General features: G+C 29.8%; 2 protein-coding genes across 3 annotated transcripts in view; one reads left to right on the forward strand and one right to left on the reverse strand.

Annotated features, from left to right (window-relative positions):
- LOC118204229 (epsin-2-like) overlaps positions 1-18814 on the reverse strand; it is a 95912-nt gene extending 77098 nt beyond the window's left edge. Inside the window, exon 1 of the mRNA XM_085826826.1 lies at positions 18678-18814. The gene's annotated coding sequence lies outside the window, so the exon portion shown is untranslated. The remainder of the gene's footprint in view (positions 1-18677) is intronic.
- LOC118204228 (oxidized purine nucleoside triphosphate hydrolase-like) overlaps positions 1-20974 on the forward strand; it is a 37719-nt gene that overhangs the window by 8289 nt on the left and 8456 nt on the right. Inside the window, exons 2-3 of one of the 2 annotated variants that reach the window (XM_035376554.2) lie at positions 999-1144; positions 7469-7654. In XM_035376554.2, the coding sequence (XP_035232445.1) occupies positions 999-1144; positions 7469-7638 (316 nt within the window). In that variant the 3' untranslated portion in view covers positions 7639-7654. Of the gene's footprint in view, positions 1-998; positions 1145-7468; positions 7655-20974 lie in introns of those variants that run through there. The other variant, XM_085826829.1, reaches the window with a different exon arrangement.

The following is a 20974-nucleotide window of genomic DNA, read 5'->3' on the forward strand; positions in this document are numbered from 1 at the left end:
TCTGCATCCACACAAACAAAGTATGAGATAAAATTCAAAGTCCAAGATCCAGACTTATCGGGACTTCAGCGATTCTGGATTTGGAGTTTTTTTGTGAATATCAGATCTTCAGTTTAAATTTAGTAAGAAGACATATAGAAATTATAAAATTAAAAATAAGAAATAGTTTGTTATGAAATAAAGAAGCATTTATGACCTTAAGAGAATCAAAATGTACAAAAAAAAAAAAAAAAAAAAAAAAAAGAAGAAGTGATAAAGCATGCATATAATATTATTCTCTTTTCTGAGTAGTATATATTTTGTTTTGTATTAAATTTATGTTTTTGAAATAGCATGGATTTGCTCAGATATGCTCTTCTATTGAATATCAGTTACTGAAGAGTTAGCCAAGGGCACTGCAATAAAAGCGGTTTATGTTGTGTAAATTTTTCTACTTTTTAAGTTATTTTCTGTATGTTTTTTATAAATATAATAGATATAATAGTAGCAAGCAACAGTTTTTTTTTTCAGTTAAAAATTAAGAAATGCTATCAAACTACGTATGGAAATTTAGTTTTTTTAAAAACATTTTGCCATCAGAATACTGAATTATGAAAGCAGTAAATCTGTTCGTTCATCATTACATATACTGAATTTCTTTCTGTTGAGATAAAAAAATGTAAATTGAAACATTTACTTTAATTTGCAACTAATTCCTTAACCCTCCGTTTTAATTTGGCTGTTTTTCTTTCAGTCCTAAAAATATTTTCTACGTATAATAAATTTCTCTAAACTGTGTCAGTTCAAAATTAACCCATGTTATCTGGTTCTTTTTAAATTTATAATTTGAGACCTTAGAATATAGAGACCATCATAAATTTATTACATAATTCTGCTTCTGACTGTAACTACCCCAGTTTTATAATTGCAAATTCAAAATTGTTTAATAATGCATTTCTATTATTGAATGATATAATTATCTCTTTGTGCTGTTTTAAAATGCTGGATTTTCATATTAGGGAACTCTTAGAAGAATCTGGCATTTATGCAGATCATTTGGATAATGTGGGATATTTAGAATTTGAATTCATTCAAAATCCACTAATTATGCAAGTCCATGTGTTTACATCCTCTACATTCAAGGGACAACTGCAAGAAACTGAAGGTTTGTATTTTCATGTTTTATTACATAAATCCTTACAAAATGCTTATGTCTGTGAAAAATTTCATCTTTAAATTTATAACCCTTATAAATGAAAAGATAATTTATTATATACACCATGCTAGTTAACATGAAATATGTTATTGCATTATATTTTGTGACAGGCTAAAATTAACTGAACAGCCAAATGAGTCTGAAATAAAAATAATAATTTTTTTCTAATTTTGATTTGCTAAGTGTATTTAACTAAAGGCTGATGTGTGAATGACTTTTCCCTGCACGAATAAATTTTTACAGACACTGACAAATACAGTACAAAGTCCGAGATCCAGAGTCATCGGGACTTCAGCAATTCTGGATTTGGGATTTTTCTAGATATTAGGTCATCAGTTTAAATTTAGTAAGATGGCCTGTAAAAATTATAAAATTAAAAGTATGAAATAGTTGTTTATAAAATAACCAAGCATTTATAATCTTAAGGGAATCAAAATTAACCACCAAAAAAAAAAAAAAAAAAAAAAAAATTCTCGATATTTATTTGTTTGCTTTATTAAACATTTCTTTCAATGTAAGTTGTTAAAGTTGCTTAATTTTTTTAGGCTAATGCTTTCTTTTTAATTCTACAGATAGATATAATTTCTTTCTCAATAATTACAAAGTTACATTGTTCAAGTTCTGTAATTCCTGTTTTGAGAACTTAAAATATCAATAGAAAGTGTTTTATTCTCAACACTGTCACTTCCTTCACTATTGGTAGCAATGTTTTCTGGTGTTAGAACCATACTACAGATCTCACCATCCATTAGATGATGACTAGGGCATTGCCATTGCAATGGAAAATCTTCTGCTACATCATTTATTACCACAGTCCACAAATTCTGTTTATAGGAAAACATAACTTTTTGTTTGGGCTATCTGAAAACCTTCAAATATGCAGTTATCATTGTAAAGCTTAGCTAGCATCCACTGTACACTATTGAAAATATAGCATGAGATTAAGGACTATAGCTCTTTTCCTGCATCTGCTTAAGGTTATCTCATTCCTGAATAAATTCCCACATATACTCAAGGCTTATCCAGGGCTGCTGATGATTTCTAAATGTTATATTTTCTAAGCAACACCTGCTTCAGAAAGGAAACATTAAAAATTATCATATAAAGGAAACTTTATTAAAGAACATTTAATAATATAGTTTTTATTAAAAACAAGAATTACCACATTCTCCAAATCTGTAACTCTATTGATGCCAGATAACTCAGTCTCTCACAATCAAGAAAAACATCGATGATGCCAAATATTAAGACATGAAATTATACTTTTAAAAACAAATACTATCAATTCCTCCTTTATTTGTGTTAAAAGACATAATTTTAATTACTCAGATACGTTCATACTTTAAAAGTTTATCTTTCAATTTTACACTATGTAGATATTTTGTTAAAACATCCTTTTCTTGATTTATGGGACACTTACACTGAGGAATGATTTGAATTTCATATTCATCTTTTACAAAGAAATATTTTCAGTTAATGTACCTTGAACTACTACTTTTTTTTTTTAAATCCAATCTGTTAATGCTTGACAATCAGTTTTAATTTCAGTAGGTTTGTCAATTAGATTATCTTGCTACAATTCTTCAAGTAAATAGATATACCATTTAAATTCACATGCATATTTGCAAAATGCTGAAATTTCAGCTTCCACTGTAGACAGAGCAACTATTCTTTGTTGCATTTCCAATTTATGAAGTTTTTACCTAATTTAGTAAAATAATGTCCAATGTCTGAAGTATATAGTAAACATATATTTTGTGTTCCTTTAATGTATCTAAATTGCCTCTTCACTGTTTCCCAGTGTTTTTCTTTAAAATCTTTATCTTGACAAATTACTAATGGTGAAAGCTTAATCTGGCTTTTGCCTTTTATTAAGTACATCAGTGAACCTAATGCTTCTTGATATTTTGTTTTTGCTACTGGTGAAGAAGTTGTTAATTTTAAATAAAACTAATAACAAGTTTACATTCATTCATTTCAAAAGTTTTTGAAATTTTAGTTATATAGTTTTCTTGACTGAGAATAAGTTTTCTAAATTCTTGTCTAATGTCAATTCCTAAAGATTTTTGTATTTTAGCGACTTCTCATAAGACAAATAATTTAGAAAGTTCAGAGATGAAGTTATCTGTTTTAGAATTTGAATTTCCAGTAATCATTAGGTCATCCACATATGCTGCTACGATAAGATAGTTGGACTTATTTTTGTAAATATCTGATTACATGGATCTGATTTTAATCTTGTTAAATTCTTTTTCTTAAAAACTTCATATTAGCATCTTCCTGAATGGCAATCCATGTGCACTTTAGTTCACAAGATTGCTGGGATCTGAGATAAATCCAGGTCTTTGCTCCATGTAAGCTAACATATCCATTTAAATATGCAGTTTTTACATTATGCTTTGTAAATTGTTTCTAAATTATACTTTTTCTCCTTTTTAGTTAATATTCAATAGCTTTTAATAATTTTCTTGTCAATGGATCTTTCAACTAATTCCCAAAGCCTCTATTGAACTCAGTTCTATCATTACATGTAGCCAAATTACATGTGTTCATCATTATTTCATGTTCAGCTTTTCCATGACTCTCCAAAGTAAAAGTGTTCTAAATTCATGTTTAATTCCCATTTTTCCAAAAATTTCTTTATGCTTTTAATTAAGAATTCACTGCCATTAAAGCTGCAAATTCTTTTTAGTTTCTTTTCTGTTGAGTGTTAAGCTTTATTAATGATTCTGCGGTTTCACTCTTTTCCTCAGTTCCAATCACAAACATGAAGTTACTATATTAACATGTAGCCAAATTACATGTAGCCAAATTACATATCATTACATGTGTTCTATCATTACATGCAGACTTTCAGCAGATTCCACAGCTTCATCATATGTCTTATGCAACTCCTCATTTGTATTGTATACTATATAATCTTTTAATTTTTCTCACACTCTCACTGGTCTCTTCTGTGCAGAACTTCATAATTACCGTTTCCAAGTTCTTGCATTACTCGAGAGGACTCTGATATTGGCATTTCCAAGGAGCTGATTTCATTATGTTCATCATTTGTATTTGATGGTAAAATTTCCTCCGTTATATCTTTTCTCTAACCTTTATCAGTTTTTTCTTATCTCTGTCATTAGTTTGTTCCTTGCAGAAAATAATAAATCCTTCTAACATTTGATTTTTAAATAATTTCTTTTTAAATAAAACTGATCTGAGTTTCTGCTCATTAAGTTTTACATCTTTCATTTCTTCAATTTGATTTAGTTCAGGAATATCACTTTTGTATGCTTTTCTCTTAATGCTATACCCCATCATAATTCCTTTTTTGAGCTTTTAGATCCATTTTCTTCATTTTTCTGAACTTCTATCAACATATGCTTCACATTCAAATCTTTTAAGATAACCATTGAACTCAGTTCATCTATCATTGCATATAGCCAAAATGGACTTTCAGCAGATTCAGATTTCAACAGCTTGTGTTCTGTATACAGTTCCATAAGGTATAAGCTTTTTGTTATTTTTGTGTCTCCTGCCATTCACAGGTACAACTACTTCAACACTTACTCCAGTTTCAGTTATAGTATGATTAAAATGTTCAGCTTTTCCATGACTCTCCAAAGTAAAAGTGTTCTAAATTCATGTTTAATTCCCATTTTTCCAAAAATTTCTTTATGCTTTTAATTAAGAATTCACTGCCATTAAAGCTGCAAATTCTTTTTAGTTTCTTTTCTGTTGAGTGTTAAGCTTTATTAATGATTCTGCGGTTTCACTCTTTTCCTCAGTTCCAATCACAAACATGAAGTTACTATAATTAGAAATATTAAAAAAAAAAAAAAATACTTTCATCTATTGACTACTTAACTGGTCCAACTAAATCTTAATGCCACAATTCTAAAATATCTTCATATTGCTTGAATTTAAACTTTTGTAAAAAGCTCATGTCATTTTTCCCAATGTACAGGGTTCACAGCTCTTCTTGGAAACTTTTCTATAATCTAGTGACTGCTTAGTTTTTCTTCATTTCTCTCAATCTTTGGTAGCTTATGTGACCTAGTCTCTGATGCTACAGTATATTATTAAAATTATTAATTTTATCATCTTCTATTATATTTCTTTCAAATTTATTTCCGTTTCTGTTAGCTATACACAGAATGTTTCCATGTTTATTGATCACTTCTGCTTTAGTTTTGGTAAAAATTATTTTTAAATCATGATCTACAATTTTGGTATTCACAGTAAATTTTCTCTTAAATTTGGTATTTGCAGAACATTTTCTACTCTCAAAATGTTCCTTTTTCTCTCAGTTTTCACTTTAATGTTACCAGTACCAAATGATTTGATTATATTATAGCTCCATTTTCAGCTGTCATTATCACTTGCTGTTCATCCTTAAAACTGGTAAACATTTCTTTACTTCTTGCCAATGAGAAGTGGCTCCTAAATCCATAATCCATTTAATTTTTCTGATTTTTTTTTTTTTAATTCTTCTTGTCATTTCTATCTTGATTAAAAGATGAAGTATCTACTGTTTTCTTACATACTTCACATAAACATGTAACTGATTCATTTTCTTTTTCCTTGCTTACCATTCTAAAAGTTCTGTTTGTTAAATTTCTTGGCTTTTTATGTTCTTGTTTGGTTTTCATTCTACATTCAGTTGATCTGAAGTTTAATTTTCCACAACTAAAGCATTTTATTATATTATGACATTCTTTTGATAAATGTCCTAATTTTCCTTAGTTAAAGTATTTTCTTTCATGATATTTCGATTTTGTCCAGCTTTCTTTTGCTTTAGAACCTACCTCTGTTTCTTTTTGTCTCTGTTTATTTTATTTTATTTATTTATTTTTTAAGTTTCTTTTAATGCATGTCTAATTGCACCTATATCATTTTCTCTGTCGTTAGTGATTTTGACATCAAGTTCATTCAAGTCCTAATATGAAGTAAATTAATTTTTTATCTTTTAATTCTTTCCCCACTTGAATACTTTTACTTTTCAAAATTATAGCTCTATTCATGTATCATCTACATGTTAACCGTGCCTCATTTTTAGTTAAGCTAATTCTATTCTACATTTTATTTGAATATATTCTTTTTTGCCACCATTTGATATTTTATTTTCTCCCATAGCTTCTTTGCGTTCTTTTCATTGGCATATTTTAATGCTTATGAAGCTGTCATTGTTTGATTCATTATATTTCATGCTATTGCTTTATTACCATCCCACATCTCCCAAGTTTTTATTTCTCTCCCGTGATTAACATTGTCTCTTTTATATGGTTTTGGTGGAGCATCAGCTTCTATGACACTTTCAGACTTCTTAATTCACCTTCGATTCTGTTCATCACATAAGGTAATTTTCATCAATTAATTGTTCTATTTGAGTCAGATTTATCATATTATATGCCATATTTTTCTTTTTTTCTAATTTATATTCACAAATTATTATGTAAAATCAGATTTACTTATCAAAGAAATCAGCAATCTTTTTAAGCTATTGCTTTATTACCATCCCGCAACATCAATCAATGATTTATAAGAAAATTCATCAGCCGAGGGGACAGCCATGCTGTTGACAATATCTAAGTATTATAATTTCGAAGCAGCATCTACTACAAAAAGAATATTAAAGAACATTTATAGCAAGAATTACCACATTCTCCCAAAATAATACTTCTCTACTGATGCCAGATGCATTAAATCAGTCTTTCACAATCCAGGAAAACATTACTATTGCCAAATATTAAGATTTAAATATTATAACAAATGTTATACTTTTATAAGCAAATACTAACAATCGCTCAAACATTTTTTGGTGTGGCACTTGTCTTCTTGGAAAGCACTGGCTGTACAGTCTTTCGGCTTCCAGAGCATTCCAATTTGCAAGACCATATATAAAATGCATGCCCGCCTTTTCCTGATTGCTGTTCGTCGTTCTGAAATCCATAGTAGAATTGATGTGTGTAAGAAAACTCACACTTTTTACTTTCCATTGCTGTGCCCTTTAGTGGTTCATTGCTTGTTCTGTCTATGCATTATATGGTGAAACCTGCTCGTTTAAATGTTTTGTATCACCCCTTAAATTTCTTCGGATGAATTTCGAAACATCCTGTATATGCATTATGACATAGAATTATTTGAATTTAATTTATTTATTTATGATTACCTTTTTTTTGTGTGTGTGTGAGAGAGAGAGAGAGACCATAAAAAAAATGATTAACCAACAATTATGTATAGAAATTTTTAGTAAATATAATTTTGTGATTAATTTTTTAATAGAAATGTTACCGAAATGGTACCCAGAAAACGAATTGCCGTACCATGAAATGTGGGCAGATGACAAGTACTGGTTTCCACTTTTTCTAAAAGGTTCAAGATTTAAAGGATTTTTTAAGTTCCTAGATCATAGTACAATTGTTGAGCACCAATTAGAGGAAGTAATAAATTAAATTTTTTACATGGAAACTTAGTGAAATGTTTTGTTATCTTTCATATAAATATACAGCTTTATATTATGAATTATTAGAACAGCCCGTCTCATATTTTATGGCTTTTAAGAATTTTTTAATTTTAAAATGCTTTAGAATAAATATCTAAAGTTTTATATAATAATTAATTTTTTTTATATATTGTGTTCATAAAAGTCTTTATGCAACATTTATTTTCATTATAAATAGAAATAGAATAGGCCATAGAAATACATTTTCAATAACAAAAGTGTTTTGAAGGACACAAATATTCATCTTTTGGGTATTTTTAAATTAAAAAAGTTTAAGATTCTAAAAACTGTTAAAACTAATAATTTTATATGGTCACTATATGTTAAATTTAATAAAAGTAAAACTCATTTTAAAAAATAAAACCAAAATTTTGATTCGCAAGCAATAAAAATTGAACTAAAATATTTAGTGGTTAAGTAGATCATGCTTTCTGAAAATTCTGCTGTCATACATAAATTGAAGAGCAAAATATATAAATTTGTATATAACTAAAAATGGAATATTAGTTTAGTAAAATGTTTCATAGTAGTAGATTAAGTGATTAGCATTGATATGCAGACTATCATGAAAAGTTTTGATTAATACAATTTTTTTGCAAAAGGAGAATTTATTCATAAATTGTTATGGAATTTATGTTCTTAAACAGAGTGGCAGGCTTCAAGTATTGGCACATAGCCAAATCATAATATTGATTTCATAAATTAGAACTCAAAGATATTTCTATCTTAATGAATTTTTTACACGACGATTACATTATGGTCCTAAAATAATAGAACTTTATGTGAATATTTTTGATTATTTTTAGCATTGGAAACTTTTGACTATCCGGAAAACTCAGGAAATGCCAAATTCTGGATAGTTGAGTATATAAAAAATGGAATTCAGGTTATAAAAACCAATTTAATAAGAAAAATATATGCTAAGTTTTTGTTTTTTAATTCATCTTATTTGATATCAACTTGAATATCAAAAGCCTACATTTAAAATTAAGATTTTGAAGAGGGGGGGAAAGCATTTCACTCTTGTAAAAGATGACTATTTCGTAGGTTTCATCCGGTTACGAAACCTCTCTGAACATAAAAGTTGGCAGAGGTGTCACCAACCATTCTGGAAAAAGTTTAAATGAACCTATCATTCTTCATTAATTCTTAGTTAAGATACAAATTATGGATATAGCAAATAAATTGCATGTCATAATTTTTCACATTACATCTCCATTGTTTATCCATTTTATCGCATATCATGGCATTTTTCAATGCCCAGATCATTTAAACAAAGAACATGTATGTAACAGAAGGAAGCTAAAGAACATATTTGTAAAAAAGGAAAACAAAATTTTTGCTATTAAATCAGATTCTTCCATAAATTTTTCAGTGTTTTTTTAAGCACATTATATATATATATATATATATATATATATTTTTTTTTTTTTTTTTTTTTAATGGTTCATACTGTTGCCTTGAGTATTTTCTAGTAGTTTCATTTGGAACATATCAAATTATCTAATATCAGTAAATAATAAAATTCCCAAATTTTATTTTATATTATGTTTTGATATGATAAAATATTACAGTCAAAAGTCTTTAATCTGGAATGATCTAAAATCCAGACCTCAAAACTACAAATTTTCTGCGCATGCGTCTATGCATAATGTGTTAACGCATGCACATAATATGTTTACGCATGCGCGTTTAATGTATAATGGACGGTATAAGCGAAGCTAAAATTATCTATTTCAGTTAATGTTGCAGATTGCGTTGTTCCTTAATCTTTTAATTGGATCCGGCTTATTATTTTTTGCAGACTGTTAGAGCAATTTTATAAAAATAAGCTTGGACTTTCGATTATGTCAAAAAGAATTTCCGATTCTGGAGCTACCAAAGGATCTACAAAGCCAAAGCATGTTCCGATGTCCATCAAACAAAAACTAGAATTGCTGCAAAAAAATGGATAAAGGCATATCCTTTGTTTCTCTAACCATTCCAAAATCTGTTTATCAATTTCACGCTGCTCTGCGGGGGGGGGGGGGGAACGAAGCGGCGCGCAATGAACTGGAAGTTGATCTGTCAGCACTATCCTTATCTTCAGGGCAGATGTTTTTATTTCGTTTGGCTTATAATTCCTTACTAAATGTAGTATTTCATCTCAATGTACTCCATCTTTGATATGATTTAAATCAAATTCCTTGTCAATATAAATATCACGAATACACATCAAATAGTTTTCTGGTTGCAATTTTCTAATTTCGACTATGTGTAATGTATGCTTTGCGCATGTGCGCATTGAAATAAATGTTTAATAAAGTAAACAAATAAATATAAAGCTTTTTTTTTTTTTTTTTTTTTTTTTTTTTTTTTTTTTTGTAAATTTTGATACCCTTTAGATTATAATTGCTCTTTATTTCATAAATTACTGTTTCATATTTTTAATTTTATAATTTCTGCATGTCATCTTACCAGATTTAAACTTGATGATCTATAATCCAGAATCGCCGAAGTCCCGAGAGTCCAGATTAAAGACTTTTGACTGTATATATTAATTTCTTTATATTCTGTACATATTGTATATATATATATAATGTAATCCTTCCTTTTTTCTATAATACTATGTAATTTTTTTCTCATTGGTGTCACTTTCACATACATTATGCACATTTAGAAAGCTTTTCAGAAATTTAAATATTTTTTTTTAACATTTTTGAATTTATAGATGCAGTACCAAAAAATATCATATATTATCTCACATTCCCTCTTTCCATAATGTATTTTTTTATATATGTAAAATATAAAGTATGGAAATTTATTAACAAATTAAACTTAATTGGAACAAACTGGGAATAAACCTTTAAATTTCTAATTTTCAGTTAAAGCACAATCCCTTTCAAGGCATCTGCATTTTCCCTCCAGTAACTGCATTGTTTTAGACTTTTGTCAAGTTTTTGCTGAGGATTAAAACAAAGTGGTCTGAGATTATAAATACTACTGCAATTATTATGCAGTGTTTTTTGCTGCCTACGTATCTTTTTCTTGCTTGCCTGCTTCATTATTAAAAATGTAATGAGTCATAATCAAAATTGGGGTGTGCAGATTTTCTCCATTGCGGTCTGCCATGCAATAAGATGTTTCTAAATAGAGCAATCAACAAATAATAAAGATATTTTCAGATTATCATGATTTTGTTATTCTTCAAAGATACATCTGCTAAGATGCCACCAGTATGTCTGCCATATTCAGTTATCTACAACCAAACAACTTCCAGCTATGATTATTAGTGAATGGATCTACTAAATTCTCTCCTCGAACCAATTTATTGTTATTATATATAGAGATAGATAGGAAAAAATCTATACACTTTCTTGTGGACGCCTTTTGTTTCATTATACAGTACAAAGTCTGTAATCCGGACGTCCATTATCCGGAATGATCTATAATCCGGACCTCAAAGCCACAAACTTTTTTTTTTTGTATGCTTTACGCATGTGCGTTTAGCACAAAAAACGAAGCAACTTAAACAACTTACATTGAAAGAAATGTTTAATAAAGTAAACAAATATATTTTTTTTTTGTAAATTTTGATACCCTTTAGATCATAATTGCTCTTTATTTCATAAATGACAGTTTCATATTTTTAATTGTATAATTTCTGCATGCCATCTTACCAAATTTAAATTGATGATCTATAATCCAGAAAAACTGTTAATCCGGAATCGCCGAAGTCCCGACGAGTCCGGATTACGGACTTTGTACTGTATTGAGCAGACTTAAAAAGCTTTTCAGAAACATCACTGCTACTCATCAGAAACATCAATCAGTTATATTTCTAATATTTAAAATAATCTGAAATTTAATTGCGAAGTTAATATTAGGCTTTACACCCCCATTCTCTTTCCATAGTCGCTGCATATTTTTTCACATGTTATTTGTGTGATATATTCTGTATGTAATTATTTAAAAAGCTTTTAAAAACATCATTACTAATTGTAAATAATAACAAAAATTATCTACATTAATCCCATCAAGTAGCATTTTTAATATTTAATGTAATGTAAAATAAGTAGCAAAACTATTATACTTTACTTTACTCCTCTTTTTTTTCTATAATTCTATGATGTATTTTTCTTCTACCATTTGTTTATATATTATACAGACTTAAAACAAGCTTTTCAGAAATAACATTACTACTTGCAAGTGGCATTAAAAACTATCTATATAGGATGTCGCAGTACCATGTTTCAGAACTTTTAGGAGAGGTTATTATTACTCACTTTTCCACGTAATGTTCCAAAATTATCATATTTCATCCCAAAACAGAGTAAGCTTTCCTGATGCTAAGATTAGCTTCTTCACAGATGTGACACTGCTTTTATAGTTACTACACTAATATTACACTTGCTGGAGAGACAATGAATCACTTAACGTGCTGGAAAGTGCATCACAGATTGTTGCTCTCACACAGTACATATCAACAGTTGTGCAGCCATTTTTATATTGCATCTACTTCCTTCTTCGGAGATGCAGCATCATATTGCCACAAGTTGATGATTCTTTGAGCCATAAGGTTAACTCTTGCCACCAACATTTTGGAATTCATTGCAAATTTCAGGTTTTTATTTCAGTCACCTATATATTTTCAATGCCCATACATACACAAAAAACAATAAGTAAATCTGATGATTTACCTTAAACAAAAAATTTCACACATGACAAATTTAATTAATTCATTGATTATCTATTGATTTTAAATCAAAATGCACTTTCATTTAATGCTTGCAATCAAATTTAAGTTTTTACATATATAGTATGATACAATAAAAGGAATGTTTACACTCAGGGAATAAAAACAGATCTAAAAATTATTTCAATATATTAATCAGAGGAACACATTTTGTGTATTATAAATGAAATGCATTTATGTCCTGAAAACAAAGCAGAGGAAGAACAAAATTTACATACATCCAAGAGGCTAACAGCATTGTTTCAATTCAAAAATCCTAAATTATGTTTAAAAAAAATTTTTTTTAAATCTGCATAGATTACTGAAATAACTGACTGTATTTTTTTGATAATTAGTACTTATTAAGCGCAGTATTGTATGAATAAATATTTATCCTGTGAATCAAAACTATACCTTTTATTAAAAAAAAAGTTTATCATTGTATGAACTATTAAAGGAATCAAAATTACTGAAAGGACCAACATTATTATGCAATTATTTTACGTGACACAAAGGTATATGCAATTTCATTACCATAGTTAATATTTATAATATTTGAAATAAACTTCATAACATCAACACTGATTACTTTTAGTCCTCAATACAAAAATCAAATTAATAAAAATTTATTTTTCTTGGTTCTTTAATTTTTGAAACAAATTGAGTGGGCATAAAGTTTAGTTATTGATGATTATTCTTATTTTAATTCTGTAAAAAAATCTAGTGTAAAAAGGATGATTTGGGCATGTCTTGTCAAATTCATTACTATAAATCTTTTGAAAAGCCTTTTTCGCCATTATGCTTCTGTATTGCAATGCGAATTTTAATCAGTCATTGAATGTAACAGAAATACAATAAATATGTAAATATTGTAAAGCATATTCAGTCAAAGCTTCTAAATCACATTCAAAATATATCCAGTATACTATTATTACAAAGTAGGAAGGTGCTAAATAAACTCAAAAGTTGGGAGAGAAAAAGGTAAACGAAAAAAGTACTGGAAAACTGTGATCTAGATTGTGTATTACATTGATCACTACATTTTATCACATAGATAATAATTAAATAATAAACTTCTCCTGAAAGATTATAACCATATACTGAATATGAAAAAATAGTTTATTAACCCCTTAAGGACCAGCGCCGGAAGAAAAGTGCAGTCACGGGACTGGACACGCTAAAATGGATCGTCGCCACCAGCCCACGCATTTTCAGCGGTTAAGCTTAATTTTACAAAAAAAAAAAAAAAATCGTATAAAATCAGCATTTTGATATTATGACTTCAATTTTTGAAGTTGCGTATTTAATGTACCGTAATTTCTGGAAGAAACGCCGCGTCGTTTACGTGTTTAAAACTTAAATTTTCAGCGGGTGCGGCATTTCTACCCATGCGGCTTTTAGGTGCACTAAAAATAAAATATTTCCTATTATGGTCATTGTACATAGTTTGGATCGCCTTGTCATTGTGCATAGACTGGAGCTGTTCCCACACAAAAGACCATTCAGTTGCTTTTTGCGAACGTTATTTTGTTTACATTCTTTCCCTTGAACGGACCTACATGCCTTATTCACCCTAAACGAGATCTCAGAACAATAACATTCTTCCCCCTTTCAAATCAACATTCTCATCAGTTTGAATAGTCTCTCTCCTCTGCCATTCGATGAATCTTCCAGGACCCATCCTCTCCCCACCCCTGCCTTTTCTGCAATCTTTTTCAAAGGCGGACATGACTCCACCTGCCTCGAAATAACGAACTCTGACGTATTTCCCCTTCAGCATGAATGGATTTTTCTTGGCATTCTACCAAATACAGATCTCATCAGTTTGGGTACAAGTACTTGTTGGATAGTTTTTAATTAGGGAGCGGAAAATTTTTGAAAATGTCTCTAAACGGCACAGAAGCTATACATTTCTTACCTTTAATTTATTTTTGAGTTATGGTTTCATTTCATGCCTTTTTCTTAACTGGTATGTCATATATCAGGACTTAGGTTGAGTTTTTGCATCTATACGGCCTTAGACGATGTCACGCGCAATTTAATCTGATGCGACGTTTCTGTGTAATTTTATTTTTTTTCCCACCATTTTTCTCGCGTTCGGCATTTACGCTGATGCGGCCTTTCTTCCGGAAACTACGGTACTTGTTTTTAATGTGTATTAATATAAATAATATCACATTAATATAAATAAACTAAACAGGCAAAATACTAAAATCATAACTATACACACAAAAATAAATACTATAAACATGAAAAAAATTTATAAATACGAAATTGAAAAAAAAAAAAAAAAAAAAACTAAACAAGAATTACCTGTAGGTAATTAAATTCCAATTTAAAAATTCTGTGTGTGAAATAATTCAAAACAAGGATCGACACGCAGTCCTACATTGTACTCAAAATACGTTGTTTGGTTTTCCTTGGTTTTAGCTTGGCTTTTCCTTCGTTTTAGCACATAGAATGCATCTTCTCCTACCTTTATTCCCTTTTCTGTCAACGTAAATTTTTGGAAACTATCTTCCAGTTAGACGGAAAGGTTGAGTGTCCGGTGATTTTGGACAAATTTTTAAGTAAGGTCTCTCAGCCATGGCTAATGGAATGAAACTGAATGTCCCAAAACTTCTTGAAAAGACATTCAGAAATATTTCATTCTCAAACCCTGTGTGACATCAGGTATGTATTAGAAAACTTTCTGTTTTTCTAAATCGAAAACAGCATCCATGATGATCGGAAAGTGATCAAGGAAACACCCCCACTAGCGGAATATCCGTTACTGATCATGTCAATATATACATTATATATAATTACATTATATGTAAAGCAAATACATTATATACCAAAATATAATGCTGTGTCATTATATATAATGACCATTCAAGGCATTATATATAATGACCTATTAAATTGAGTAAGAAAAACAAAAACGCTGGCCCTTTCCTGAGAAATGCGAGCAAGACGCATTATGCATTGAGAAAGCTGATAGTTTTTCCCCTTCTGTACTAATGTTGTAATGCTACTTTTTAATTAATCAAGAAAGCTTATGTTAAGTTTCAAAATAAGTAAGAAAAAAAAATCCTAACGAAATAAACAAAAACGCCTGCGCCCCTTTAATTCAGAGGCGCACTTATAAAGAGCAATGATTTCCAGTTGGTTTATTTCAATAAATCTGTCAAAACCAGAAGCACAAAACAGAAACTAATACCAGTATATGAAGGTCAAATGCCGTATAAATCAAGCCATGTGAAAACAAATTACCACTTAGCTCCATTTACTGGCTTTTAAAAATTCAAATAAATCGCTCTGTTTTAATGTCACATATACGGGACGCTGGGCTGGTAGGAGCAGAATCGCTGCGTCGCATATACGGGATGCTGGGCTGGTAGGAGTGGAATCATTATGTCGCATATACATGACGCTGGTTCTGAATGGGTTAAGTAGAGCTTAAATGTAATTTCAGTATCTAACTCTGTATATCATTTAAAGCATTAAAAGAGGGTTTTTTTTTTTTTTTTTTAAAGATTTAATGTATTACATATTAGCAATATATTTCAGAATGAAACTAAAAACCTTTCATCTACTTGATACATATAAGAAATGCTGTATCTCTGGTGTACTTTTAAGAAAATCTTTCATTATTAGTAGTAAAAATTGAAACACAAAGATAGAAAATGTACTCCAATGAAATTATCTCTGGTTGCTTATGATATAGGTTATAAATTATCACATTTTCAAAGATATATCACAGATATTGTGCAGTTCAGTATAACATGAAGCCACTTCAAGCAACAATATAAGCTTCTATGGTGTAATATTTACTTGCATCTGAAAATTTAGATAGTATCCAGAATGAAGCTTATCAGATCACTTTTTGTAAAATTGTATGTTCATTGGTAGTAATTGGAGGTACTTAATGGACTGTTTGTGTAGCTAATACATTCCAGAATATATTCAATTAGTTGTATATATATGGTACATGGATAGGCCAGGGATGAAGTTATTTTAATAGTAAATGGAAAAGATATTTAATAGTAAATAAAAAGATTAAATAATCCTAGTTCCTAGCCAAGCATTGTTTATAGAACCAGGGCAACAGCAAATTGAGAGGCTGTTCTGAACTTATAGACCTTATTGGAGGTTGGTTTTTATTCTGAAATCCAGGGTGTGAGTTTGACTCCCATGAAAGGCTTGGCTATAATGTTTGTTTTTCTTATAGTGCATCCTCGACAATATTCTAGATGATAGGACAGCTAAAATGATTGATTTAGCCATTCCCATTGAATGCTCAATGGGCTGAGTATATTGCCACTGGTTTAAAATATACATATAAACTAAAGATGTAATTGTAAGTTCTGAAACATTTTTTATATAATGCTGGGTCACTAGAGTTTTCTCAAAGCAACAGCATCTCAAATATGGCAATGAGCAAGTGTAATGTTACAGAATTACATGTATTCTGAATGGTGCCATTACCCAAAGTCTCTTTATTGAACATATATTGAAACATCACAAAGCATCAAGTTAACTCGTGACTTATAAAGAAAATATAACTTATGGCCAGTCATCATGCAAGTATTGATATTCAAAATTCCATTTTTTAAAATTCAAAACACAAATGATTCTTCATATACTACAAAGTATCACATGGGGCATACAGAAGTAAGTATGAAACATAATATAGAAAAATAAAAAGTTTAAAAAAGAAAGAAACGTATGAAGAATTAGAATAATTTACGAAAATAGCCAAAGACAATAAATCTTGGAAATAAACTGATGAAAATCAGGAGGCCAGTTAATATTTTTAAGGGCCAGTTTTAACATCTTTCTTTCACTGTCAAATTTGGAACATAGAAGACGAACATGTACAACACTTTCCTTGGCACGAATACTGCAATCACAAAAAGTCTCTTTAACCAACTTAAATCTTCTCAGGAAATTTTTAAAGCTTCCATGGCCAGTAAGGAATTGGGTCATTTTATAACTTGTAAAAAAATGATGACATGACAATCTAACTAACGTATGAACTAATGTATTCATGATTCCTCGACTCCACAATAGTTTCATTCATGATCTTATAAAAGGATTTACGGATATTCATAAAAATGTCAGTTTTGTGCTTGGTAGCAATCTTTGCAAGAAATTTGGCCCGCTCATTCCCAACAACAACCACATGCCCACGAACAAATGTAAAATTAACCAAAATGTTTTTATCTTTTAGGTTTCTAAGTTGTCTTTGAATCTCAATGATTAAAGAAATAGACTAAGAAGTAACTAAGAAACTAATTGACTAAGAAATAGAAGACATACATAGACATACATTTTTACACAAAAAGAATCTGTATAAATGAGATAGTCTGAAACAGCGTTATTTTATTCAGTTATCCATTCAATGGCAAAATTTAAACACAAAAGTTCAGTTATAAAATCCATGTATTAATATCAAATTCAAGACCATTTCTGAAGGCAACAAATGCAAAATGAACTTTACCGTCAATTTTCCTGCTATCAATACAAGCTACAAGGAAATCATCTGAGATTTGATTGCTAAATTGAATAACATTAACGGCATTTCTTTCTGAGAGATGAGGAAAAACACAATCATAACCACAGGCAGAAGAAGCAGGGAAAGTTTCTCTAAAGGTAATGTTATAAAGAATGGCAATTTCGATTAGAGGAAGACAGGAAATTGCATAAAACAATCTTTTAATTTACGGTATGATATTCACAAATGACCTGCAGATGTATCTGCCTGCTTTAAACCATTTTTGGAAAATATTTGAATTCTTAAAACACTTTGTGTATCATTAAGCAAAGAAGAAACTAATTAAAAATCATATAAAGTGGTTTGTTTATCTTCCCTCTTCCCCCCCCCAATTTGATTTGAATGCTCCTTCTTTTTTTTTATTTACCACTTTTCTGTTATTCTGTCTGATGCCCCTCAGCTCTGAAAAATATCTTGCCCTCCTCTGTTACTTAAGTTTAATCTCAAATGCCTGTTTAAATGCAGTATTTTACTTAAGTGCACGATGTAAAAGTTCAATGATGCTATCGATATATAAAACATTAACTAAAGAAAAATGAAGCAATTGATTTAATAGACAAAGGCTACATGACAAGTTTGTTACTCTGGTGAATTCTTTTAATTCTAATGAATTAAACGAAAATATGAGATATAAAAAAGAATTGGAATGATAATTTAGTGATGATTGTTAAATATTGAGAAAAGAGGGGAGACATCATTATGAAATCCACAATGAGATAATTTTCTTGGTTCTTACATTTTCACTATATAAATCAGACAGCCAGGATTTCAACTGATATATTTTGAGAAAGTGCTTTGTCATCTGTTTACAAACTTCAGCTAGAAACCATTTTCTTGTTTTGCAGCATGTGTTCCGCGTTGACACATGCGCATAGGCGTTTACGCGTGCGCGTAAGACCTTTTACGTCTGCGCATATGCGTATGAGCAAGCGCAGAATACGTTTTCGCGTGCGCGTTTTATGAATAACGGACGGTATATGCTAAAATTATCTAATTATCTATTTCAGTTAATGTTGATGATTGCATTGTTCCTTAATTTTCGAATTGGATCCGGCTTATTATTTTTTGCAGACTGTAAGAGCAATACTATAAAAGTAAACTTGAACTTTCGATTATGTCAAATAGAATTTCCGATTCTGGAGCTCCCAAAGGATCGTACAAAACGAAAGTATGTTTCCATGTTCATCAAACAAAAAGTGGAATTGCTGCAAAAAACGGATAAAGACATGAAGAATGTGACAGAGAGGTTAGTGAAAACGAAAAAATTTCGATTGCCAAGTTAGTCGGTATTCTTGGCACAGCAATTAACGGGACTTGAACAGCGGAACTTTGTAACTGAACAAGAAATTATATCTACTGTTTAGGCAAGATCCTTCCAACACTGTTTTTTTCTGCATACAAAGATTGTCAATTTCAACAATTTTATTAGGTCCTCAGAGTCAGCCTTTACTATGTTTAATTAGATGTTTTAAACAACCCCCTCTCAAAAAATCATTCCATACAAAGTTGTATTATTTACAAATATTTGTTTCTCACACCACTCAATTGATTTCATTTCTTCTGAGCCAACAATAGATAAAACATAAAACACGTCTGTCCACTCATGGATCATGTTGATGGATCCAAAAATTTTTTTTTGATTCATAAAATCAGTTTCTGTCATAGATACCTTTTTTTTTTTCATTATTTAACTTTATAACATCATATAAGTTTATTGTAATGCCTTATTTTATGATAGTTTTTACAAAGCCTCATGCATTTCCAGAGCCAGATTTAGTCTTGATAAGGCCCTAATCTATTGAGATATGGAGCCCTTTATAAGTCTTTTATAATATATTTTAATACTATTTATAATATATTTTAATACTATTTATACTATATTTTAATTGTTTTGGGGGGGTCCTAAGCTATAGCTTGTGTAGCTTATAAGTAAATACGGCCTTGTGCATTTCCTTTTTCTCAAAAGAAGCGAATGGTTTTTCAGTCGATGTCAAGCTGAGAATAATTAGCATGTTTACTGATGAAATATAAATTAAAAAAAAAAAAGCAGATGAAATATCACTGCTGATGAACTGAACATAAGGCACATACCACATGCAAAGAAAATGTGGAAAACAACTTTAATGGTAGGAAGTACTAATTTAGAACTCAAGTGTGATGAAATATTACCTCAGAAAAAATTATTGCATTCTTCACATTAGAAATGTTTACCTATTTAATAATAACATTTTTAATATGTAATTTTTTTTTAAATGTTAGTAAAAAATGTATACAGTCAAAAGTCGTTAATTCGGACACCCATAATCCGGACCTCAAAGCTAAAAACTTTCTGCGCATGCGCCGCGTTGACACATGCGCATAGGCGTTTACGCGTGCGCGTAAGACCTTTTACGTCTGCGCATATGCATGTGAGCAAGCGCAGAATACGTTTTCGCGTGCGCGTTTTATGAATAACGGACGGTATATGCTAAAATTATCTAATTATCTATTTCAGTTAATGTTGATGATTGCGTTGTTCCTTAATTTTCGAATTGGATCCGGCTTATTATTTTTTGCAGACTGTAAGAGCAATACTATAAAAGTAAACTTGAACTTTCGATTATGTCAAATAGAATTTCCGATTCTGGACCTCCCAAAGGATCGTACAAAACGAAAGTATGTTTCCATGTCCATCAAACAAAAAGTGGAATTGCTGCAAAAAACAGATAAAGACATGAAGAATGTGACAGAGAGGTTAGTGAAAACGAAAAAATTTCGATTGCCAAGTTAGTCGGTATTCTTGGCACAGCAATTAACGGGACTTGAACAGCGGAACTTTGTAACTGAACAAGAAATTATGTCTGTTTATAGAATTAAAGAGAAAGTATTATCACATAAAACGAAGCAACTTAAACAACTTACATTGAAAGAAATATTTAATAAAGTAAACAAATAAATATTAACCTTTTTTTTTTGTAAATTTTGATACCCTTTAGATAATAATTGTTCTTTATTTCATAAATTATGGTTTCATATTTTTAATTTTATAATTTC

Source organism: Stegodyphus dumicola, chromosome 11 (genome assembly GCF_044657685.1).
Source record: "Stegodyphus dumicola isolate Sdum_Otavi_A_Nest chromosome 11, ASM4465768v1".
NCBI classification, from domain to species: Eukaryota; Metazoa; Arthropoda; class Arachnida; order Araneae; family Eresidae; genus Stegodyphus; species Stegodyphus dumicola.